At 37.3% G+C, this 27,238-nt stretch overlaps 1 protein-coding gene across 3 annotated transcripts in view; it reads right to left on the bottom strand.

The window, feature by feature from the left end:
• Nucleotides 1–27,238, bottom strand: part of TTC28 (tetratricopeptide repeat domain 28) — a 611,406-nt gene that overhangs the window by 288,251 nt on the left and 295,917 nt on the right. For all 3 annotated transcript variants that reach the window (XM_074321572.1, XM_074321573.1, XM_074321574.1), the window contains 3 exons: nucleotides 17,338–17,485; nucleotides 6,066–6,338; nucleotides 5,046–5,176 (listed from right to left, as the gene is read on the bottom strand). In XM_074321572.1, the coding sequence (XP_074177673.1) occupies nucleotides 5,046–5,176; nucleotides 6,066–6,338; nucleotides 17,338–17,485 (552 nt within the window). The remainder of the gene's footprint in view (nucleotides 1–5,045; nucleotides 5,177–6,065; nucleotides 6,339–17,337; nucleotides 17,486–27,238) is intronic.

Below are 27,238 nucleotides of genomic sequence, written 5' to 3'. Positions count from 1 at the left end.
CCTTGCTAGTCAGAACATTTACAGTGGTTAATTTTTGTTTCAAAAGACAGTTTCCTACATTTTATTTCAATATCAAAATACAGTTGACCCTTGAACAACCTGGGTTTAAACTGCATGGATCCACTGACATGTGGATTTTTTCCAATAGATATACAGTCGGTGCTCTTTATCCCTGGGTTTCACATCAGTGGATTCAACCTACTGGTTTTTTGAATACGAAAAGCAGTATTTTCTATGTGTGGTTGGGAATCCACGGATGCAGAGGGCCACCTGTGTGCACTGTCCTACACCATTTTATATAGGGCCTTGAGCATCCATGGATTTTATTATCTGTGGGGGGTCCTGGAACCAATCCCCCATGGATATTGAACGACAACTGTAGTCAAAAGTTATATTCTATTGCATGGGGATAAGCACCCCAAGCTCTGTATTGTTCTAGGGGGAACTATAATGCTAAAGGGAAACCAAAGTACAATTTGAGGTCACAGATACAATGTAAGAGCAGGATAAACATTAAGAAAGTACATTTCTGAACTTTACATACTCATGAAGGTATGCATCTTGGTACAGTTTTGATTGGGGGAAGAGTTCTCAAAGTTCTAACCCATGTAATAATTAAGAGGGAAAAAGCAGGGGTACAACATACATAAAGAAATGCATAAAATTATCATTATTTACAGAAATTTCCATCACGGAAAAATCCAAAGAAATAAGCAAAAAATTATGAGCTACAATGAGAATTTTCACATGACCAATAACAAATCATGCAAAATAAACATCTTAACTACATGTCATCAATAGCTAGTTAAACACACACACATACAAAGAAAAAAATGTCCCATTTCCAACAAGATGCCTTAAATATCTAGGGGAAAAAATCTCCCCAAAAGTGTAAATAAATCAGTGAGGGGCATAAAAGGGTAAATGGAGGAACAGACCAGGCTCTTGAACAGAAGATAGACTACTGAAAAGACACCAATTTATCCATAAGTAATATGTAAATTCAGTACACTTTCAATAAGAATCCCAATGAAAGAGTCTCCGAAATTTGACAAAATAATTTTAAAGTTCATTTACAAGAGTGGGAAAGGAAGAATATCCCACACATTTTTAAAAAGAATATTGGTATGAAACTTGTAGCAGATACAACGTGTATTATAAAGTAACAATAATTAAAACTGTGTATTAGAACACAAATTGTCCAACAGTTCAGTGGGATGATACAGCAATTCCCAGAATCAGATCAATATAAAATAACCAATATCACAAAAGAAACAATTAGGTCGAGTATTAAACCTCCTTATAAAATAAATATGAGCATAAAAGATTTTATACAAGAAATTTTCAAAACATAATCAAACCCGGGACTGGCTGGTTAGCTCAGTTGGTTAGAGCGTGGAGCTCTTAACAACAAGGTTGTTGGGCCACTGTGAGCTGCGCCCTCCACAACTAGATTGGAACTACTAATTGACTTGGAGCTGATGGGTCCTGGCAAAACACACTTAAAAAAAAAAAAAATTATCCCCCAAAGAGATCAAAGAAATGCAAATTAAAACAATAGATACCAGGTATTGTTTCCTTTTGGTTTTTTTTTACATATCAAATTGACTTTTTAGGTTTAATAGTAATGCATCATGTTAGCTAGTGCAAGGAAATGAAACCTTTGATACATTGCTGGAAGGAATGAAAAAAGATACAGCCTTTCTGAGGGCAATTTATAGTAAGTATCAGAAGCCTTGATATGTGTTTGCCAAGTGAGCCTACTTCCAAGAATTTGACTAAAGGAAATGATGAGAGATATGTTCAAAGATTTATCTACAAATATTTTTTCCAGATTTTATAATACCAAATATTTTGAAACAAACTAAATGTGTAACAGTATGGGGACAGCTTTGCTGGGTAGAGGAATCTTGGTTGTAGATCATTGCTTCTCATCACTTGGAATATTTCCTGCCAATCCCTTCTTGCCTACAAAGTTTCTGTTGAGAAATCAGCTGACAGTCTAATGGGGGCTCCCTTGTAGGTAACTAACTACTTTTCTCTTGCTGCTTTTAAGATTCTCCCTTTGTCTTTAGCCTTTGGCATTTTAATTATGATGTGTCTTAGTGTTGGCCTCTTTGGGTGAAAGCATTAAGAAATACAAACTAGTAGTTAATACAGTATGGGGAATATAATCAACAGTGTTGTAAAGACCATGTAAGGTGGCAGATGGGCACTGGATTTATCAGGGGGATCACTTTGTAGACTGTGTAGATGCCTGACCAATGCACTATACACCTGAAGCTGAAGTAGAATAATATTGAATGTCAATTATAACTAAGTATGTAGGTATATGTAGTCACAGAATGTGGAGTACAGCATAGGGAAGACAGTCGATGGCATTGTAACAGCTACATAAGACGTCAGAGGGGTAGCTTGGGGGGCGGGTTATCACTTTATGAGGGGTTTAAACATCTATCAGTTGCTTTGTACACCTGAAACTAAAAACAAAACCAAACAAACAAAAAAAAAACAGTATGGGGACATATTAAATAAATCATAATACAGCCATAAGACTTTCAGTAGAATATTTAAAAATTAGTGGGAAAATATTAATGAAAAACAAATTATAAAACAGTATTACAATAGGATTTCAATTTTTGTTTCAATAGATAAAAACAATTATAACTGCATATATGACCAAAAGATTATACCCAAAATATGAACAGGATGGTAAGCTTACAGTTGGTTATTTTAATGTATTTTTTTATGTAACTGAATAAAACTAATAACTACTACCTTTTATAAAAACCAAGAGTCTGTGACTATACCAAATAGGATGATGGAAAATATCTGACCTTTGCTAAAGGCATGAACTATCTTATCACTCAGCAAAACATGACTGATAATGCTGCCCAGCTTTTAGAACCCCATATGCCAATTTCTGCGTCTCACTCAGGGGCCAACTTGAGCCCCACCTGTTTCACAAAGCTTCCCAAGTCTATACCAGTCTCTGTCTCCTCTAGAATTCCAGAATCTTAGCAATGATTAAGAGAACATTCATCATTTATTGCTCAAGCAGTGTTTTAATATTTTTGTTGTGTTAAAGTTCTGTCTCAAATAGAACATGAGCCCCTCAAGGGGAGTGACCCCATACCACCCACCTAGACCTTGAACCCCCAGCACAGTGCTTTGTGAGCAGACCTCACACTTAACCGAGTTAAATCCCAAAAGACTGGTCAGCTAAAACTTTGGATCTAAACAAAATACCTATTATTGTTATAGTTCCCTTTAGACATTTTATATATTCCTTTAAGTTCTGAACCAATATTAACTCCAATCTTAACAATTGTTAGCTGGATTCAGGGATGGGGGGATAAAGATGGAAAGGTTTGGGGCAGGGAACTGGTACCCGTATTATCTCAAGGTCCCTTTCATCCTTATAATTCAATGATTTCTTCATAACTACTGTACAGCAAAAGTCTATGAAACCCAGATAACACAGGCTACAGAAAATTACACTATTAAGAGGAAAAGCAGAAAAATTTCATGTCTCCTTTTTAATACCTATGACAATCCTATGCCCCTAATTAAAAGCCTTTCTACTCTAGCCAGTAATTGGGCTAATATACATATCCCAAAGGTTAAGAAAATAGAGTACAAATGCAGTTCTTGACATATTTATAACTGTCTCTTCATTACATGGCCCTATCTAGACAACTATGCTGTTTTAGTTCTTAAACATGACGCTCACTTCTTAATGCCATCAGTATATCTGCCTCGAGAAGCCTGATTCCTCTTTTCATTCTCTTAACATCAAGAAATCAGATCGTATGGCTTATAAGAAATGTTTGTAAGCTAAGAGTGAATAGACAAAGAGAAAAGTGTTTAGGTAATTCTCTTGAGAATAAAATTGCCAAAAGTCCATGGCCTTCAAAAGTCTTATTTTGGTAGCTTTCAAAGGCTTTTTTCTGACTCCCATGGATGAGAGAGACGTTGCAGAAGTCCAGTCTTCCCAAGGGGAGATTCCAGCACACTGTTGGTACAAAGCTGCTTCCCTCCCCAGTTCCTTCCTAGTGTTCTAGAGACTTCAAGATATCGGGTCATTTAAATAATATAATTACTCTGCATAATGTCCCATAGTGAAATTCTGCAGTATAAACTACCTAAACATATTTCCCAACACACAGATTGATTCATAAATTTACTGTTGCCTCTGCTTTTAACTGTCTCTTCCTTATTAATATTATATTATAAGTACCATCTATGGAATTCCATTATAGAATTCCAGGTACCATGCTAAGTACTTTACATATATTATTAATAATCCTATCGACAACTGTGCATAGAATAAATAGAATCGTCATTTTCTGGGTAAGAAGTTAGAGGCAAAAAGGGTTAAGTGATAACTTTCCCAAGATGGCAGATCCAAGGAGCACTGGAGCAAGGATTCAAATCTGGGTCTATCTCACTCCAAACCCCACCCTCTTTCCACTCTGTAGGCACTTTCTCATCATGTCCCATCTCCTAGGTATCAGGTACCATCTATGGAATTCCATTATAGAGAATATTGCATTTATAATATCTGAGAATATTACATTTCATTTCTCTAATGAAGACTGGGATGATATTTCTTTATCATTACAATTCAAGTCTCTGAATCAGACGTCATATGCTTCTACCACCTGAGTTAAAAATCCACTGAAGAAACAACAGGAAGGGTTTGCAGTAATAATACTCTATCTCAAATAAAGCATAATGTGTGCTTCCTTAATTTAATGAATATGTCACAATAACATAGCTTTTTGCTAATTTTACGGATGTTTGCTCCACAGCACATTTGAAGAGAATCAGAAGAGCACGTCAGACCACGCAGTTAGAGCCTGAGGTCAGGGGCCAAGTCTTATCTCTGCATCCCCAAGGCCTCTACATGGCAGACACCCAACACCTGGTTGTTGATGAAATACAGAAACAACGATTATCAACTTCTAAAAGTAACATTTTAAGGAACCGAAGACGTTTTGTTTCCAAAAAGAAGTGTTTTGAGTTTGCAGGTGACCTCCTACCTCGCGGTCCTTGAGCTTCATGGCGAGCACCAGCTGATGCCTGTGGTTAGTGAGAGCCTCCCGGTAGTTTCCTTTGGAGAAGAATGCAGAGCCTAGATTCCCATGAGCTCGGCATTCTCCTGTCTGGTCACCTGCGTGGGTTGAAAACAGTAGACTTCTCTAAGTTATAGCATTGTTTTAACATATAACGGCCATCTTAACCGAAGAGCCCCAGACTTGCTAGCTAAGATTTCACTTGCCTTCTTTTAGAAAAGTACTTTCTTCTTCTACCAGACTATATGTGGGAAGTTGTCCTAGAACTTAAATCTCTGGATAACAACTGTTATTGTTGTTATACAACTGCAGCCAGGGACACGGGTGTCCTGGAAATGAGAGGTTAAAGACTTTGGTACAAAGCAGCTGCTGTTTGAGTCACTTCATTGCTCCGCTAATGACTGCCGGTTCTGAACAACCGTCAGCGTGTTGGTTCAGTCATTTGACTCCAAACCGACTATCACATATCGCTCCTTTACAAGGACGCCGATGGTGATTCACCACATCCCTTCTCTGCTGCAATCCTGCAGGCCCTTGAATAATCACCGTAACAACAACCGCAAGTATGAGCCACACTTATTTTACAAACGAGGAAATGGCAGCACAGAGAGCTTAGACAACTTGCTGAAGGTCACCCTGCTAGTAAGTGGCAGGGCCAGGATTCTGAACACAGCTGTCTGGCTCCAGAGACCACACTCAGAACACGGCACTGGCCCATCTCCTCCAACACCATGATGGTGCATTCTAATGTGGGCAAAAATTACAATTAGATGAAAGATTCGCCCACCAATACACTCATTTGGGATATTACATCTGGGAGCCCAACTCTCTGAGGAGGGCAATGAATATGTTAATCCACATCGCTTGGCCTTCGGGGCCTGGAAAGCCCTAACGACCCCGTCCTCTAAAACATCCCCATTCACGCCGGTTAAGCGGCTTCTTGAGCTCGGCCCTGTCCTGAAATAAAGGAGAGAAGCGTAACTCTACCTAAGGTCTTGGCTACATCCAAGTCCTGCTGCATGTATCCAGTGCTCTTCTCTGTGTTTCCGAGGGACCAGTAGGCACTGCTCAGGGCAGAGAAAACGGAACCTCTCAGTTTGAGGCTGCAGGTGCCAATCTTCAGAGCGGCTTCTAAGACAACCACAGACGCCCCGTGATGGCCCGCTGTCAGCAGTTCCTGCCCAACCACAGACACCACCACAAAGGGACTCTTGTCCAGTTTCATTTTCTGAAGCTGCTGGTAAGTGGGCTCGAGGGAGTCTGAAGAAAAAGAAAAGAAAAGAAGAAAAGGTAGGAGAATACACAAACCACTCTATTCTGTATGCTCTAGAAACAAATGTTTACCACACCTTTTTATGGCCTATTTCAAACACAGACCCTTTAACCTTTCATCTAGGACCACCCTCCCTGTCCACGTAGCCACGTGACTTTGTAGCACCAACCTCAGTCCACTTACTTCCTTCTCTTCACTCTCGAATGCATGTGCCACACTTGTCCTCTTTTGGTCTTTCTTTGAACATGACACATCCCCTTCCCCGAAAGGTTTTCCCTTTTCTGTCCTGCTGCCCTCTCAAAATACGACATGCTTCAAGGTCCATCTGGTTTATGCAGTATCCCTAGGCCCTCCAGACCACACGAACCCTTGCATTTAAACTTCTGCTGCATTTTTATAGTTAGTATTGTAGTTTGGTCCTAAACTATTTCAGAATTGTTCCATGTGTGTTAATTTTAAAAAGGCTTTCCCAGCTAAATCTGAAGACCGCTGTAAGACTGTTTAATACTTTATTAAAACTCCATAGCAATTAGCACAAGATGGGCACTAAATAAAAAACCTGCCATTGCCACACAGGTAGACGTCCCTAATGTACTTACGAGATCAATAAATGTTTGTAAACCTGAATCTGAATTACTGATTAATAGATCCCGTCCAACTCTTTCCCTAGAAGATGCAATAAGAAAGGTTCTCCCAACAAAACACCTGCCATCCTCACTGGCAACCCAGTTTCCATTGCTGCTTCTGAGACGAATATGACCAAATAAAAAAATACTGTCAATTTTTATTGTGGTGACAAATGAAACCAAAAATGAGTTTTCTAAGGTAAGGTAGAAGACCAAATTAATGTTGATCTCATTTTACTTTCATGTGGTGTTTGGAAGGACACAGATTCGGGGTAAGGAAGCCACAAGGAGATTCTTTCTATTTGAAGCTAGGTTTGAATATAGATGATTTCTAAGATCCTTTTCCTGCTTCTCTCTCTTTATTTTTAAGACAATTGCAGAGCTAATGACTATAACCATACAGTGAGGTGGCACTTATAACGCATTTGTTGCTAGCTTTCCTGAAAAACCATTTCACATTAGTGTTCCACTGTGCACATGTGAAAAACTATAAAAAGGTTGGTCTCTTTAAATCGTGAATCTCTCAGCCAACAGTACTGTATTAAAATGTAATTTTTTCAATTTATGACTTCAAACCTCAGCTCTCCATTAATGAGCTCTCGTCTGAATCAACACCACCATGTAAACCTTGAAACCTACTGGTGCCTAAAGAATTTGTTCCCTTCAATCAGATCACTAAACAGAAAACAAAGAACATTTTTACACCTGTCAAGATGCAAGCAGTACATAGAACCAGCAAATACTAGCTAACCAGTAGGGTTAAATACACGCACAAGAACCCAGGAATTGCCAGAATAGAAAAGAACAATACTACACTGAAATAACTGAGCAGAATTTTGGTGGTTCCCACTAATGGGTTTGGCAGCCAATGATAAGCACTTCAATACTCAGATACTTCATTTCTAAAACAAGGGTATTGTCAATGCATCCCACTAAACAATTAGCAGAAGCAAAAACAATAGAATTTTAGAACTAAAAGGACTTTGACAATACCCTTGTTTTAGAAATGAAGAATCTGAGTATTGAAGTGGTTCACCCAAGGTCAGAAAGCCTGGGACAGAGCTAACACAAGAATGCATTGCTGGGCTCTAGGTCCAAGCCCTGTGATAGCACACCAGGCAAAACTCCTAGCCGTTCACAAAAGAAACCAATCCTGGCTGGTTTTAAGTAGAAAAGAAATGCACTGAGCGGCTACTTGGAAAGGTGGAAAACCAGGCCTCCAGACCCACAGTCAAAATCCTGCCACAAAAGTTCCCTGGGTAAAGGCGACATAACTGTTGCAACTACACACAGGATACCACAGCTTGCAATGCTGCCTGCACCACTGCTGAATGCCACCCTTAGAAAACGGTTGTCACTATTACCACCTACACCACCAGAACAGATTCTGTGGTATCCTTTCTTCTTTGAACCTTTAGCTCCTGAATCAAAAGTGGGGTCCCAGGTTCAAAGAAGGATGGGAAAATTAGGATCTAATGTTTTCAGCTTTTGTAGTGGAAGGCAGGAGGCAGAAGTATAAGATAAGGAATTCCCAAAACACAGGAAGAGTGTTCAGGCACGGACAGCCCAAAATGACTGACGGTTAGCAAAGATACTATGCTTCAGCTGGTAATATTTTTAATCATAGCAATCATGGCTGTATTCAAAAGAAAAGCCATCTAACTGAACCTCTAAAACTACACAATAATAGGAAGAAAAGAACATTAGCACAGGACTGAGGGAATACTAGGAATATCCTGCCTTCCCCCCTCAACCCCCAGAAATCATCAATGGTACAAATTTCTACTAAATAAGAATGAAATTGAAGGAACAAGAGGTAAAAGATCAAATTTCCATTTTCAGTATATATAGGAAAGACAATATAAACACATTAAAAGATAAATCAGTGTGGCAGTCCCTCAAAAAATTAAAAATGGAACTACCTTATGATCCAGCAATTCCACTTCTGGATATTTATCCGAAGAAATTGAAAATACAAATTCAAAAAGACACATGCATCACTATGTTCATTGCAGCATTATTTATAATAGCCAACTATGGAAGCAACCTAAATGTCCATCAGTAGAGGACTAGTTAAAGAAGATGTACATACATGCAATGGGATATTACTCTGCCATAAAAAAAATAATGAAATCTTACTATTCGTAAGGATGGACCCAGAGGGTGTTATGTTAAGTGAAATAAGTGAGACAGAGAAGAACAAATACCACATGATTTCACTTATTTGTGGAACCTAAGAATCAAAATAAACAAACAAACAAAACAGAAATGGACTCAGAGAGAACAAATTGATGGTTGCCAGGTGGGACAGGGATTGGGGGGGTAGGTGAAAAGGAGATAGGATTAAGAACTACCACATTAGTAGTTACAAACTAGTCCCGGGGATGTAAAATACAACACAAGGAATATAGTCAATAATATTGCAATAAATATGTATGTTGCCAGATGGGCACTAGACTTATTGGGGGGATCACTTTGTAAGTTATATACATGTCTAACCACAACATTGTACACCTGAAACTAATATTATATTGAATGTCAACTGTAATTGAAAGAATTAAAATTTAAAAAATAATTAAGAAATACAAATTTAAAAGATAAATTATAATGCAAGCTTATATACAGTACATATTATACGAGTTTGGAAAAGGGAGTGATTATCAAGGGTAATCAGAAAGCTTCATGGAGGCAGAAATTGGAATCTTGAAGAAAGGGTAGGACTTAGACAAGTTATTTTTTCTGACAGGAGAAGGTATTCTAAGCAGGAGGTTTTTTCCAACCAAAGGTCCAGGAGAAGACAGGTACATGGAATGATAGGAAACGATGAACAGGCCAGCTGGAATGGAACAGAGAATATTTATAGGGAAGAAAACTAATGTGGAAAAATGGAGAAAATACTGAGCTAAGGATAAAAGACCTGGATTTCAAAGCCACATAGCCTAAGTCTCTTCATTTTGTCAAATGTATCGATTGTGATTGTGGTGATGGTTATATACATGTCTATATATATGTGTATAAATATATACACATGTATATATACATATATGGACCTATGCATGTGTACACACATATATACACACAAAAGTCCATTTCACTTTATGTAAATTAAAAAGTTTTTCAACGTCAAATTTCTCTGATTTTGGCTATAATTATGTCTCATTTGTCCACTGTTAATTATGTATCATTTGTCCACACTCACTAATCAGAAGCTCTGGTTATCACCTGTTTATGCATTTGATGAATAAAAGTGCTATGGAACTTTTTTAATGTATAAAAATTTATAGGCTACATTAGGTGATCACCAAGGTTCTTTCTAACTATACTATTTTATGATTCTAATTCCTGTTCTAGAGTAAACTTAGTAGGCTGTTAGCAAAGGGACTAATTTTATGATTTAATAAGGCTAGGTGGAACAGAGTTTTGGCAGCCTGTAGCCATTAAGATGTTTTTCTTTCTAGAAACTATGCATAACATATGAAGTAGCCAATGTCAAACCAACTCCTTAAGAATGTAAAGGCCCTTTACAACATTCATTAAACATCAGTTATGTGCTTTCAAAATGTAAAGGCTTTAAGAATTTAAGATGAATAAAATCACATTTTCCTGACAGTTGAAGAGCTTGTAGGAATGTAGTTGAGGCTCATAATAAACAAATAATCACACTCTGCTAAGAGGTACATAGTAGGTCCTCAAATAACATTGTTTCATTCAACATCATTTCATTACAGCACTGATGAAAGCCATAGGAACTTAACTTTTGTTTATATTAAGCAGCCTATGGTAACATTGGTTTCATTATATGTCATTTAGCTTAAAGTCGCAGAACCTAGCAACGACGTTAAGTGAGGATTTATTGTACTATATTTCATCAGTTCTGAGATGTACATTTATTCACATATTAACATCTTTGAATTTGAGATTTCATATCTGTGAACTCAGGGCTGCCTTACAATGATCTGTCACTTCTATGTCCTAATGGGCCTAGAAGAGCTCTTTCAGTGTATATAAAATAAAAAGTTTTTTCTGTCTGACTTGTTTCGCTCAGCATTACTCTCTCAAGATCCATCCATGTTGTCACAAATGTTCCTATATCATCTTTTCTTACTGCCGAATAGTATTCCATTGTGTATATATACCACAACTTCTTTATCCATTCATCTATCGAAGGACATTTTGGTTGTTTCCATGTCTTGGCCACAGTAAACATAAAAAGCAGAGAACCATGTGATTTCACTGATATGTGGTATATAAACCAAAAACAACAAAAGAACAAGACAAACAAATGAGAAACAGAAACTCATAGACACAGACAATAGTTTAGTGGTTGCCAGAGGGTAAGGGGGGCGGGGGGTGGGGGGTGGGAGATGAGGGTAAGGGGGATCGAATATATGGTGATGGAAGGAGAACTGACTCTGGGTGATGAACACACAATGGGATTTATAGATGATGTAATACAGAATTGTACACCTGAAATCTATATAATTTTACTAACAATTGTCACCCCAATAAATTTAATTTAAAAAAAAATTAAAAAAAAAAAAAGTTAGGCGACAAGAAAGAATTGTGTCTTCATTTAATCATCAGCATTTTCTTTTTTTTTTTTTCAGTAATACAAAATAATGATACAACTTTCAATCTAGAGTTCTTAGTATTGGTAGGATATGCTATGGTCCGCAAAGGAGAAAGGTACTAAATCCACCCAGGAAGGTCTGGGAATGCTTTCCAAAGAAAGTGACACCAGAATAGAAAATGGAGATATGGGAACCAGTGTTTTCCAAAAACTGCAAATGGACTGTGTTTTGGAGATGAGAATGAAAAGATATGAGGTAAGATTTCTTCTACTACAGAGGTTGGCCTCTATCATGCAGGCAATGGGGAAAAGGCAGAATTATGAATAAGAGAATAACAGGTCAGATTTATATTTTAGACAGTTCAGGATTTAGAACTGTCTAAATAACAGGTCAAGACTTATATTTTAAACAGTTCAGTTCAGACAGTTTTAGACAGGGAAGGATGGCAAAGGACTGATTTAGAAGAGATAAAAGCTTAAAAAACAACAATAATAATAAATAACCAGTTAGAGGAAAAGTCCTGTATTTGCAATGACAGAACAGATGGAAATCAAGGGATAAATTTCAGACATATACAGAATTAAAAACAAAAAACTTATAGAATTTGAGGAAAATGTATTTAATAGGTACAATGCCTTATTACAAAGGAATGATACTCTACTGACTGTCTCCTATGGATCATCTTCCAGGTAACTAACATTTTTACAGACGTCAATCTATCTAAGGCACTATGAAGACATTCTGGAGCCTTCCAAGGTATTCTGATAACAGTTTCCTAGCATACATGACTAAAAAGGCTTCAACTTTCCTAAAAACCTGGTGATACCACTAGCAATTATCCTTGGATGTGTCACTAAAATATAGTACTGGAGCAGATGGGTGGCTCAGTTGGTTAGAGTGTGAACTCTGAGCAACAGGGCTGCCGGTTCGATTCCCACATGGGCCAGCTAGTTGCACCCTCTGCAACTAGAACGAAGTCAATGAGCTGCTGCTCAGCTCCCAGGTGGCCAGATGGCTCAGTTGGTTGGAGTGCAGGCTCTCAACCACAAGGTTGCCAGTTTGACTTCCCAACTTCCACAGGGATGGTGGGCTGTGCCCCCTCCAACTAAGATTGAACACGGCACCTTCAGCTGAGCTGCTGCTGAGCTCCTGGGTGACTAAGTTGGTTGGAATGCAGGTTCTCAACCACAAGGTTGCGGGTTTGACTCGCGCAAGGGATGGTGAGCTGCACCCCCTGCAACTAACAAGGGCAACTGGACCTGGAGCCGAATTGCACCCTCCACAACTAAGATCAAAAGGACAACAACTTGACTTGGAAAAGTCCTGGAAGTTCACACTGTTCCCCAAAAAAGTCCTGTTCCCCTTCCTGAATAAAATATTTTTAATAAATAAATAAAATAAAATAAAATATAGTACTGAACTGCAAAGCCAGAAGACTGGGAAAAACAATTCTGGAATGACTCTCCAAACAGGGATCCAAAGAAAGAATAGTACCTATTAACAAAGTAAGAAGTAAGCAAAGTATTATGTGGATAAAGTACTCCCAAAAATAACAAAATTTAGAGGTAAGTTTCACAATATTCACTTAATTTTAATTTTTACCTTTCTTAAACTAATTCCTTAAAGAGGAAACGAAATTAAAAACCATTCAGCTTGTCACAAAAAGACAAATATTGTATAATTCCACTTACATAACATACCTAGAGTAGTCAAATTCATAGATATAAAATAGCATGGTATTTGCCAGGAGCAGTGGGGAGAGTGAAGTGGGAATTATTGTCTAATGGGTACAGAGCGTCTTTGGGAAGATGAGAAAGTTCTGGAAATGGATGATGGTGATGGCTGCATGATACTGTAAATGTACTTAATGCCACTGAATTTTATAACTGAAAATGGTTAAATGGTCAATTTTATGCTACGTATATTTTACCACAATTAAAAAAACACATTGGTTCAAACTAAAAGCAAAACTTAACCCTCCTCAAAAAAACGAAAGCAAAAACAACTGGCATGTTTAGCACTTTGTCTAAGCCACATCACATTTTTCTGAGCTTCTTTGTGTATTTATTTATATTCAACTTCATTCAAAAAGGATTCACAGGCCTTCTATAGAAATAAGGTGGAAAACATAGGAGTCAAAGTGAGTGGAAAGTAAGGGTAGGAAATAAAACTCAGCATACAGACAGGCCTAAAGGTGGCCAGACACTGGGCTCTCTGCTTCATACAAGACAAAGCAAAAGGATAAAGGATCGCTTTAAAAATTCCCAGACCTTTCAGATAAAAATATACTAACACTCAGGAGAAATTCAGCTTTTCCTGGAACTGAGGCCTGGGAGAAAGTTCTCCAAGGAGTGCTCAGCCAAAGAACCATGTGTGTCCTACAGTTTTGATTCCACACCCCCAACACTGTACAAGAGCAGGATGGTTACTGCTGCGACTTCCATTCCTCCTCGGGGAGAAGAGAAGCACCCCACTACAGAGCGGAAGGCATCCTGCCAGGTGCCTGCCTTTACATGCCAGTGTTTGATTCTCAACACAACATTGGGCGCTAGACATTATCATTTCCCTTTTACAGATAAGGACTGAGGTGTAGAGAAAGGAAGCAACCTTGCTCAGTCGATGGAAGAGCAAGTGGCAGTGCTGCAATTAGATTCCAATCTTTTGGGGAAAGGTCTATATTTTTTAACACAACATTTCAGGAAGAGGTCCCCTATGAAAAGTAACTGCCACCTAAAAGAGTTCATCAAGTGTCGACAATTAGGCAAATAAAACTTGACCCTGAGAGAAAAGCTTATATATTCAACAGCCATTTTCCACGAGCACTTCATAAAATCAGCTTCCCTGGATCCTCTGAAGCTGGTAGAAACACCATGACAGGAGACGGCCCATAAATGTAATAGTCTTTAGATTACCAAATTAACAGGAAAGGAGAAAATATACACAAGAGAACTCATAAGAAGCAGCCCTGGCATCTTTAGAGGAACAAATAAAGGTAAACTCAATCTCACTTTGTAATTATATTATTACATTTGTGGTTGGCAGTAGTACTATGCTACACCATCCAAATCTGCATAAACATTTACAAGATACAATGAATTGAAGTTGCTGAAGGACTATCGAAAACTGAGAAATGGAAAACAGTAAAAGGGTAACTTGAAAAGTCATGAAAAAGAGTGTATCATTTTATATTTACACTTATTTTTATATTTTCATTAATGATTTAAGGGAAATACATTATATATATATGTATACATATATATGTATACATATACATATACATATACATATACATATACATATACATATATATATATATATATATATATATATATATATATATATATATAATGATGTAAATATAACCACAAGAGAAGCAGTTTACCTGATATCTGGTAAGTGAGCACGAGTGAAACCATAAAAATCAAGAAAAACAGACTTAATTCAGTTAGCAACATAGGCAGCAACAATATAAAAAAAATCAAGTAAGTTTCAGTGTGGATAAATATAACATATTTATTTGGGAACAAGGGTATGTTAACATAGATTGGCTACACCTTTAAAAAAAAAATGAAATCTTGAAACTTCCAAAAAAGGCCAAACCACAGGACTGCTGTGCATATCATGGGAACTTTGTTTGCTTACAGACCAACTGGACTAGGGAGCTTTCTCTGTTGCATTTAAGAATCACAAAAGAAAATAAAACTGACACAACAGATAAGACCTATATGCAAAGTGACTCAGACTGCACAGCTATGCAACAATGGCAGAAACTTAGAAAGCTGCAAGAAGCTAAAACAAAAGTGGGTTAAAAAAAAAGGGGGGGACGACAGCAAATAATGATAGATTTTGTGAATTACAACTCCACAACAGAGAGGTCATTAAGACATGAGATGACACCCAGAACACCACCATGCAGAGCAACAATCTCTCTATAAAATGTTGGTAAGAAAAGCCCACCTGGAATAGATACAGTGGTAAAGGCAGAGCTAAAAATAAACGAGATAGATTAAATTGCCTTAGGGCAAGAGAAGAAGATATTGAATCGCTCCGGGCACCTGTAAGGTGCAGCGTTCTCCAGGGTCAGCCATAGGTCACTGGGTATAAGCTGGGAAAGAACACTGCACAGAAAACCCTAAGGGTGACAGCAGCACTGAGCTACTATTCGCAGTGCAGGGAAAAAGATTTCCTTACATTTATCTAAACAAATTGCTTCAAAGGCATAACGGTAAGTATGATTCTGCTGATCTCAACATGTTCACTGCAAAATTCTAAGGCAGCAGCAGAAACACCTCAGAATATAGAAGTGATATCTTCATGAACGAAATAAAAAAATGATCCACGCAAATTACTTGCGGAGGTGTGTAGGGAAAGAATGAGAAACTACTAGGAGAATGGAAAGGGGAGACAGATTGAGGTTTTGTTGTTGTCCATACCTACCCACCCCCAACCCCCAGGCCCTGGAGCTCCAAAGCGCATCTGCTCTAAGTCAGAGTTTATTAACAGCAGGTCCCCCAGTGGGAGAAGCCATTAGGTTCCTGCAGCAAAGACTCGGCTTTGGATGGGGATATAAAATCGCACGAAGAGAGGTTTCATTACCACTCTTTTCCTAAAACGTGAAATCTTCGACTTCCAGGAAAATATTTGTTAGAGCTATGAATTGCCCAGCGACTGTGAGTGGCACTGAGTTCATCAAACTTTTACTTAGCATATATTTTGAGCCAAATACCATCCTAGCCAGTAGACTAAAAACAACCCAATGCTGCAAACATTTTCAAAACTAGAAAATGTCTAATGACACTGCCATCAGAATTTTTAGGTTCCTTCAAAAACGTACCTTTTCGGAGACAAAAATAAGAGTTCTGCTTGACTTCAGCTAACGAATGTGGAACAATATTATCTGTCCAGTATTTGCCATCAATCTACCTTAGTGTCTCTATCACTCTGCAAAGATGACAATTGGTGTATACTTTCAGCCCAATCATCCCAAGAGCTCAAATCCATTGTTTTTCCAGAATACCATTTGGTATAAAAGAGAATAGTAGGAAAAAACAATTTAAACTAGTGTCTGCCTCTTTCTCTCTCCCTTTCAATTCAACATAATCTTGCAATACTGCTCTGAAAATGTTACACACAGTCCACAGTTAGATCCATATTTCCTTTTATGAAATATCACAATGTCTAATGTCTTCTTTTATTTGATTATTTCTAGATGGCATATTGGTCCAACGAAGCAAACCAGAAGTATGTGGTTTACAGATACAGAATCTTAGAACTACAAAAAATATGCGGATTCTTTAGATAACTCTCAAATCCAGAGAAGTCATATAATTAGCTAATGAAAACTTCAAATATATAATCTAGAGCAGGGGTGTCCAAACTTTTTTCAACGTTTTTCACCAAGGGCCATATGCAGTAAAATACACAAACAGCCGGGGCCACTCATTCAAGGTGAAGTGCGTATTTATTTAAGTAAACTAAATATATTTTTGGAATTTGCTGCGGGCCAATTAACAATGGATTGCAGACCGCAGTTGGCCCGCGGGCCACAGTTTGGACACCCCTGCTCTAGATCCACAGACTTTTAGGCCAGTGGCCTTACCACCATCCTATTCTGGTTCACTGTCAGCTATTGACAGTGCTTTTTGATCATCTTTTGTCTAAAATATACAATATTTTCAAATCTGACAAGCTGTCCATTCTCAATACCTGAGTCTAAAGTCTTCAAAGGCTTTAGTCTTCAATGTTCTACTTTAAATTAGTGTCGCACCAAGTACTTTTATCATATTTACCTCTCATGGGAGATTTCATGGCAGCTTCCACCATCCCCACCAGAAGCTGGAGACTCTTGGGGTCTTGAGCCAGTCCAGATGCAAAGGCTGCCAGGGCATCGGCATGACGTCCGAGGTACTGGAGGGCAACACCCTGTCGGAAGTATGCCTGGAAATAAAAAAATAGATAATGCATATTTTGCTTATACGCTGTGCTCCAACAAGGCTGGTCATGATTCTTTATTAGAACAACACATCAGCGGAACAAAGATTGAGATAGTCTTGATTCAAAAACCTAGTAAATATTTCGCAATCAAATCTGATTTCTTCCAACATCATAAACTATAAACATACTTCTTTCAGGCAAATTGTATTTTAAGCTTTCATTCTTTTCACTTCTAGAACACTTATACATTTTATCACATTATTTGGCATTTATTCACATATTGTTTTTATTATTTTTTAAAGATTTTAAAAATATTTCTTATTGCATCTTTAATAGCATAAGCTCCTCAAGGACAGGGGTTTGGAGATTTCTTTATATCTCACCAAAGTATGTGGTACAGTGCAAGGTAAATGATAGATCCTCAAATTCCACTTATTTTATATTTTTTCCCCTTTTATATAATTAACAGGAAAAAATCAATGTGATTATTAAGATAATTTTAATAATGAATAACATAACACAGCTATATTTAATGCAGTGTTTCAGACATAATATTTAAAAGCTGTTATCTAAAATATGTGTGCTTTGCTTATGAACAAAATAAGATTGTTATCATTATATTCTTTAATTGGATTAATGTAAAAAGTAGGATCATCAGCTGTGATTATAGGAGAACATACCTCCTTCCAGCAAATTGCAAAAAGGGATCAGAAAATTAATAAAATATTTACATTTGAGAATAGTCTTAAGAAAGTGGTTTGTTTTTAAACACACAGAGTAAAACCAAGTAAATGAACAAATGGTTACTAGTATATAACCAGCAAAGGACCTTGTACCTGATTAAATAACACAAAACAACTATTAGTGTTTTCATTGCTTTTGTGACAACATCTGCTTCTAAAATACTTGGCCTATTTAACTTCAACATTCTTACAATACTACATGCTTATAACACAAATTTAACTTTTTCAGTCCAATATATTTTGAATTGCCAAAAATTATATTCATAGGATCTAAACGAAGTTTCAAACAACTCCTAAAACTGTTACTCATTAAATTTAATACGTCTTTACACTTGTGTATTACGTGCACATATACACACAGTGAGACAGAGCACCTTTAATGTTTACAAAACATTTACTGATCTGATTTCATTTTTACAACTACCCTGTGAGGTAATTTAAGATAGGCAATCCTATTCAGTGTTTGTATTAAAAAAAAATCCATAAACAGAATGAATAATCAGATTATTAGGGGCTATTCAGACTTCTACTTGTTTAAACTATCAGCAGCTGTTAAAACTCACACCCAATCAGAAAATAACTTCTAAATGCATTTTCATTACTAATTCCTAAGATCACTTCCTTTCAATGGTCTCAGCCACTGTTTCATTTTTTTTTATTATTATTAGTTTCAGGTGTACAAAACAACATAGTGATTAGACATTTACACACCTCACAAAGTGATAACCCCACCAAGTCTACTACCCATCTGACACCGTACATAGCTGTTACAATATATTAACTATATTCCCGATGCTGTACTTTACATTCCATGACTTTTAAATTATAGTTCCACATTCCATAATTTTTAAATTATAGTTGACATTCAATGTTATTTTATATTAGTATTAGTTTCAGGTGTACCGCATAGTGGTTAGGCATTTATATAATTTATAAAGTGATCCCCCCTATAAGTCTAGTACCTGTCTGACACTATGCATAATTTTTACCATATTATTGACTCTACTCCCTATACTGTATTTCACATCCCTGTGACTCTCCTATAATTACTAATTTGTACTTCTTAATCCCTTCACCTTTCTCACCCATCCCCCCAATGCTCCCTCCCATCTAGCAACCATCAGTTGTTCTCTGTATCTATGAGTCTATTTCTGTTTTGTTTGTTCGTTTATTCTGTTCTTTAGATTCCACATATAAGTGAGATCATATGGTATTTGTCTTTCTCAGTCTGACTTATTTCACTTAGCATACCACTCTCTGGTCCATCCATATTGTTGCAAATGGTAAGATTTCATTCAGTAACACTCCATTGTGTATATGTACCACAATTTCTTTATCCAATCATCTATTGATGGATTGATGGCTCAGCCACTGCTTTAATCTTTAATGTGTTTTAATGACATTTTTCACTATTCTTTTCATCTCACATTTTATGTGATGTCTATAATCTAAGGGGCAAAATATACCACATTCCAACTAAAAATAACGATAGTTTATACAATTCTAGAAATGCTATATTAAACCTAAACTAAAAGTACACACACACACACACACACACATACATATACATATATATTCATTCCAAATACCTGTAAACTGTAATTATCATTTATGGAGAGAGAAAAAAGATGTCTTTAGTTATTGATTTCAGGAATATGTATTTTAAGAAACACAAATGTCTATTGTGGTAATAATTTTACAATATATGTAAGTCAAAAGTATACTGCATACCTTTCACCTATGCAATGCTATATCTCAATAAAACTAAAAAACAAAAATCTTAAATTAGTCTCAATGAAGTCTGACAATTTGTTGCATATTTAAAGCAAAACTTATCATTCATTACTTCACTGAGAGAACAACTGATTTCCCTTCTCCAAATGCAATCACTGAAAAATGTGATTTATCTACTCCTTGGTAGGGAGGCAAAGTGGTGTTAAATGCCAGTTATGGTACCAAGTTCACACAGCAATTAAAGAAGAGTGTGCATGCTTTGTTTTCTGAGGACACTCAGAAATGAGATGAGACAAGATAATGACCATGCCATCCACAATCTTGGCTTGCTTTTCTTCAGAAGATTTTGAAAAGAGGTATAGGAGAGAAGACTCAAAAATCTCCCTTAGTCCTCTCTCATCCCTTCCACAATCCCCATCCCAACTTTGTATGATTTTTCTCGGTTAAAAGCTTAGAGTTATATGCTTGTTAAGATAGCGTAATAAGTCACACTCTGACAAACCTGTCCCTAACTCACTGAGTGGGCTAGCCCAACTTTCCTCCATGCAGTATTCATTGCATGTACAAATAGCTGTGGAATAAAAATTAGTCATCTATACTTCTGTGAGAGATATGCCACGATGGATTCAAATGGATGACGATAAAACCTAGATTGTGGGTTATTGTGATAGAATAAAAAGATTTCAGCACAGTACCTAACAAAGTAAGCACGCAATAAAATTAGCTATTTTGATTAAGAAAAAAGAATTGTAACAAGAAAATGTGATTACAGATGAACAGTATATAAGAGGAGTCCAACAAATATTTTATTCAAGAGTCTAGTATAATATTATTCAATTCCCATCACTACTTCATTCACTCCTCTCCTTGCCCCATAAAAGACTGTTGGCAGACATATGAAAAAATGCTCAACATCACTAATCATTAGAGAAATGCAAATAAAAACCACAATGAGATACCACCTCACTCCAGTTAGAATGGCCATCATTAATACATCACAAACAAGTGCTGGAGAGGATGTGGAGAAAAGGGAACCTGGCGCACTGTTGGTGGGATTATAGATTGGTGCAGCCACTATGGAAATCAGTATGGAGGTATCTCAAGAAACTGGAAATGGAATTACCTTATGACCCAGCAATTCCACTCTTAGGTATCTATCCAGAGAAATCCAAGATGCTAATTCAAAAAAAATATATGCTTTTACAATACCCCAATGTTTACTGCAGCACTAGTTACAATAGCCAAAACTTGGAAACAACCGAATACCCATCGGTAAAAGACTGGATTAAGAAACTGTGGGGGCCAGCCCTGTGGCTCAGGTAGATGGAGCTCCATGCTCCTAACTCTGAAGGCTGCCAGTTCGATTCCCACATGGGCCAGTGGGCTCTCAACCACAAGGTTGCCAGTTCGATTCCTCGAGTCCCACAAGGGATGGTGGGCAGCGCCCCCTGCAACTAAGATTGAACACGGCACCTTGAGCTGAGCTGCCACTGAGCTCCTGGATGGCTCAGTTGGTTGGAGCACGTCCTCTCAACCACAAGGTTGCCGGTTCGACTCCCACAAGGGATGGTGGGCTGCACCTCTGCAACTGGCAACAGCAACTGGACCTGGAGCTGAGCTGTGCCCTCCACAACTAAGATTGAAAGGACAACAAATTGACTTGGAAAAAAATAAAAAAGTCCTGGAAATACACACTGTTCCCCAATAAAGTCCTGTTCCCCTTCCCCAATAAAATCTTAAAAAAAAAAAAGAAACTGTGGTACATTTATACAATGGAGTATTACTCAGATATAAAGAAGAATGAAATCTTACCATTTGCAACGATATGGATGGACCTAGAGAACATTATGCTAAGTCAGTCAGAGAAAGACAAATACCATCTGATCTCACTTATATGTGGAATTTAAAGATCTGAATAAATGAGCAAAGTAAACAGAAATAGTCTCAGAGATATAGAGGAAAAACTGATGGTTGCTAGAAGGGAGGAGGGTGGGGTTGAGGAAGAGGGGGAAGGGATTAGACAGCATCAATTGGTAATGACAATATTGCCATGGGGATATGAAAGACAGTTTGGAAAATATAATCAATAATGTTGTAAAGATTTTGTAGGTGTCAGATGGGCACACGTCTTATTAGAGAGACCACTTCATGGATGGTGTAGATGCCTGACCACTGCACTGTACACCTGAAGCTGAAGTTGAATAACATTGTATGTTGACTATAATTTTATATATATAGTCACGGGTTATGGAGTACAGCATAGGGAATAGAGTCAATGGAATTGTAATAGATATATACGATGTCAGAGGGGCAACAGATTGGGGGAGGGGAGTTATCACTTCGTGAGGGGTGAAATGTCTAACTACTGCATTGTTTTGCACTCCTGAAGCTGAAAAAAAAAAAAAAGACTATTGACAATTGGGAAACTTACTGCTATAAGGCTCCCAGCCAAAATCTGAACCATCTGACGAAAAGAAACTGGTAGTATCAGGTCTTAGGTGATGCAGCAGTCACCCACATAATCCCCTGCCAGCCTCTTCCAAAGCAAAGGTCAAGATGCGCTCAGATTCACAACTGTTTACCACAGCTTCCAGAAAATTGATGTGATCTGCTGTAGCCTCTCTGCTTCACCCTTCCTGGTTCCTGCTACTCATTTTTCTCTTACTTAGTGTCACAGGCTTCACAGGAAGCTGCTTCACCTGGGAAAGGCACATATTTTGATCACTTAGGATTAAGCAGAGGCAGTATACCTGTACGTGCAGCATACCAACAGAAGGCGAGGCCTGTGAAGCAATACTGAACACGTGGTGCCCAGCCAACCTCAGAATTTATATTTCCCTGCCTCAGCACCCCTCCCCCCACCACATACACCACATTCTGGTCACTGGTTAGTTGCAAACGGGGAAGGAAAGGCAACCTGAATGACTACTGAGAGCGCCTATACCCTGAGAACAATGGTTTTAGCCTGAAGCTTTAGCCAAGAAGAGAAATTTAGAGGAAGCTAGTTAATACTCTGGACTAAAGGTGGGATGCCTAGATTTTCAAGTGTTGCAGAGTCATTTTGTTGTTGTTGTTGTTGATCACAAAGAACCCTCAAGGATTATTCCACACATGCTACTAAATAACCTCACAAATATAACTGGGTTACAAGAGTAAGTTTTCATTCCTTCCTCCCTTCCTTCAATTAACATTCCAGAAAAATCTATAGCACCAGGCACCATGATGTCTACAACAAACAAAGAAACAGGGTCAGGACTCACTCTCAAGGTGCTCAGAGACTAAGGGGAATAGAAAAAGATATAAATGTCTTGACTGCTACCTGCAGTAATTTGTTACAAGTAGCAAGGTTTTCTAACATCTCAACAGTAATAAAAATGTAACTAATGACCAAAGTATTTATGCCCTGTTGTTGAAACTATTAGTGTCTGCTCTTTATTGGGTGGACATTCTTCTCACCTCAGAGAGTTTGCCATAGACTAAATGTTTGTGTCCCTCCAAAATTAATACGTTGAAACCTAATTTTCAATATGAGGACATTAGGAGGTGGGGCTTTGGGGAGGTGATCAGGCCATGAGCGTGGGGCCTCATGAATGGGATTAGTGCCCTTATAAGGGAGGCCCCAGAGAGTGCCCTCTCTCCTTCATGTGAGGACACAGCAGGAAGACAGCTGTCTATTAACCAGGAAGTGGGCTTTCACCAGACACCAAATATGCTGTCACCTTGATCTTGGACTTCACAGTCTCCAGAACTGTGAGAAATAACTGTTTGTTGTTTAAGCCACCCAGTCTATGGTATTCTGTTATAGCAGTCCAAATGGCCTAAGACAGGATTAAAGTAAAAACACTAAATGACCAAACATGTGAAACACTAGGCTACTCACTCGTCAAGTACCCCTGGAAGCAATGAAAGACCTTTAAGTCTTTCCTTTCAACACACCATTCCTGGTTCACAACTCCAAAACACCACTAAACCCAAAATCTAACATTCTACACTCCCGTGGCTCAAATGAGTGATGAGGTAAACTCCTATGCTCATAGGTATATTTATAAAATATAAAATATTTAAAAAATACATGTAATATGTAATGATATACAAATATAAGAGTGTTTACTTATATGTACAATACATACTCTATTAGTTAAAGCATTCCCAAATATTCTGCCTTCGATTTAATCTGTACTTTCAAACATTATACTTTCATTTTCCTAACCTGCCTTTCACTGCTTGAATTTGAACTTTTTACGTCTTCTGAGTAAGTATCTCTACCTATAACACGGCAGCACGTCTGCGAGCCAATCCCATCCCCTGCTACCACGTCGGCTTCATCTTTTTCAATATTTACAAATTACATATCTATTTTACTGTATTTTCCCTTATTATTTTATTTTAAAATGAGTAGAAATGGGGAAACTAGAAATGCTGATACTAGTTCTTAAAAAGCAGCAGCATTAATTTATCATTTAATACAACTGGTTCAAAAATGAAAATGATTACAGGGCACCAAAAGTGGGAAACCTTTAACATCAATGGATGTACACAGGACAGCTATGCTCAGTCGTGATGGAAAAGAATAAAATTAGAGAACATACCGGGGGTGCCAAAAAAATGTTCGCAAGTGGACACTTTGGTCAGCGTTGCTCAAGCAGTAGTTCGCTGTAACCAGAAGTGTCTGGACGCTGATGGGAACCACTTTGAACACCTCTTGTAATTGCAGACGTCAACCGTGACTTGTATTCATCTTTTGCTATGGGTATATATTGAGTATTATAATTTTAATAGTTTTTTTCTTTCTTAAAATGTGTGTGTGTGTGTATATATATATATATATATATATATATATATATATATATGCACCCTCTTTATAAAAAACGATTCGGAAAAAGAAAGGCAGGATTTGAGATTTTATTTTTCCATTTTCTAAGAACTAACACTCCCCAGTCACTGAATATGTCACTCTTTTAATATTTTACATATTTGACTTTCATATACTTCTTCGGGAATGCAATGTATGGGAAAATAAAAGACTACTTGTAGTACTTAAAACAGATACGCATCATATGAGCAAAATGTAAATGTATGCATATTACCTCTATAAAGTTTATTATATATTACAAATTACACATTATGTCACATAAAAATGTCACATGTAAAAGTGAAGGCACAGTACCCATAACTTCAATATGTTTTTACTCTCTTTCATCAAATAGTCACCTACATGGATACATATATGCAAATTATTTTTGTTATGTATTTTGTTATATATGTTTCATTTAGAACAATGGAGAAATTAATTGAATTTTCTGCAATGATAGAATTGTTCTCTGTACTTAGCCTCTAGCCGGCCACATGTGGCCACTGAGCACTTGAAATGTGGACAGTGTGAATAAGAAATTAAATTTTATATTTTATTTCATTTTAAATACTTTAAATTTAAATAGCTGCAAGTGGCTAGTAGTCACTGGATTGGACAGTGCAGTTCTCGAGTTTGGTCTTTCTCTCAAAACAAACCTCAAAACACAAATCTAAATTGGAAAGTAAAAGGGTATATACTGAACAAGTGAAACAACTATTATAAAAGCTCTGAACTGAAGCTATGCGACTTACTCCCAAGGCAGATGTGGTAGAAGAGAAAGGACGCATGAGGCTGACATTGGAATCCTGTCCGTTTTAGCTGTGCGCCTTTGGACAGGCACCAAATGTCAACAAACTGAATGTTTCCTTCCCACTTACAAAGAGGGTGATGCTGGTGACCTTAACGGGTTGTAACAATAGTTGCTAACTGATGTCATATATGAAATATAAAACAGAGTACATACTTTTTACAAAATTGAACTGAAGTGAATTTCTCACTAGGCATTACTCTCAATTTGGCATTTACTCTCTACTCAGGTGGCTCTTCTGCTTCACCAGCTTGCAGATGAGAAATCACTTTTGGTAAAGTTGGTGCGGGCTGACAAAAATTAGGCTCCAAACAAAAATTAACAATTATAATGATCGCCTTGAGTCAGTAAGGAAATAGTTAAAACTTATGTTTGGCATATTCTGTTTCAAAAACCTAGAAAGTAGGTAATACATTTGAGAGAGACTTTTAAATAAAAATTGCTTTCAAAAATGTTTACAATTTTGGCAGTAATGATTGAGTAGGCTTCAATTATCTAGTAAACTCATGATTTGGGAAAAACATCATCTGCAGGTTAAATAAGGTATTTTGGCCTAGGTGGAAAAGAAGAAAGACATGGCAGAAAATAGATGACCAAAAATAAATCTGTGAAAACATGAAACAGTCCCTCCTCTCAGAGGCTTTATCCTGACACACTGATTATTAGAATCACCAAGACTTCTGAGGTCCTGACACCTACTTTAGAATTAACAAGAGCCCAGTCTTAACATATCCGTCCTGCTGCTATAAATGACCATAAGATTTAGTGCATATATGCAGGTGTTTTATTTTCCCAAACCTTTTCTAGCTGTCATGTGTTAAACCACTATCTATGCCCAATGCTGGGCTAGGTGCTTTCCATAGTTTATCTGTAACCCTCACAATATCCTGCAATAAGTTATTATAGTTCTCATAAGAGGCAGTTAGTTTTTTAGTATAGCTGTCAAAAAAGAGGCGGTTACGAAACTTGCCCAAAATCATACAGCTACAAAGTGAGACAAAGCTGCTGCCAAACTCTTTCCACTATATTCCACATTACCTCTTTGATAAAAGAATTAATGGTATGCAATTAACCTCTAAATCAAGTTTTTTGTCTGGAAATTCTTGTACTTGCAAAATTCAACCTATGGAGGCAGAAATGAAGGAAAATCAGAAATGACACAGAAAATTTATGAACATGAATATTTAATCTCTTTTCCATTAGCAACCGTTGATTGTAGAACAATTTTTAATGAATTGGATGGAGGGAAAATTCATTTCATTAACCTTTCATATAAATGTATTATTATTGAACCAAACAGGCCACTGTACTTGTAACTCAGCTCGATGTTAATTAGATTACAGGCATGAGGCTTTAAATCAAAGAGAAACAAAAGGAGCCATCAGCAAGCTTCTCCGCCAATGCTTGTTTGTTTGCTGGCTAAAATGGATTTTTACCAACAACACAATTTGCTATGCTTCTTTTATTTTGTGACATTTTCAAGTGAATTTTCTCTTGCTTCTATTTGCTGACACTTTACATTAAAAATAAAAATAAAACCTGAGAATCAGCAAAGAACACATTCTTCATGTAGCAATGTGTTTTACCTGCTCAGCTGGGAGTAATCATTCCTATCTCTC

This window comes from Rhinolophus sinicus, linkage group LG16 (assembly GCF_036562045.2).
Source record: "Rhinolophus sinicus isolate RSC01 linkage group LG16, ASM3656204v1, whole genome shotgun sequence".
In the NCBI taxonomy this organism is placed as follows: domain Eukaryota; kingdom Metazoa; phylum Chordata; class Mammalia; order Chiroptera; family Rhinolophidae; genus Rhinolophus; species Rhinolophus sinicus.
Note: the sequence above shows the minus strand (reverse complement) of the source record. Positions and strands in the feature narration are given on the sequence as shown.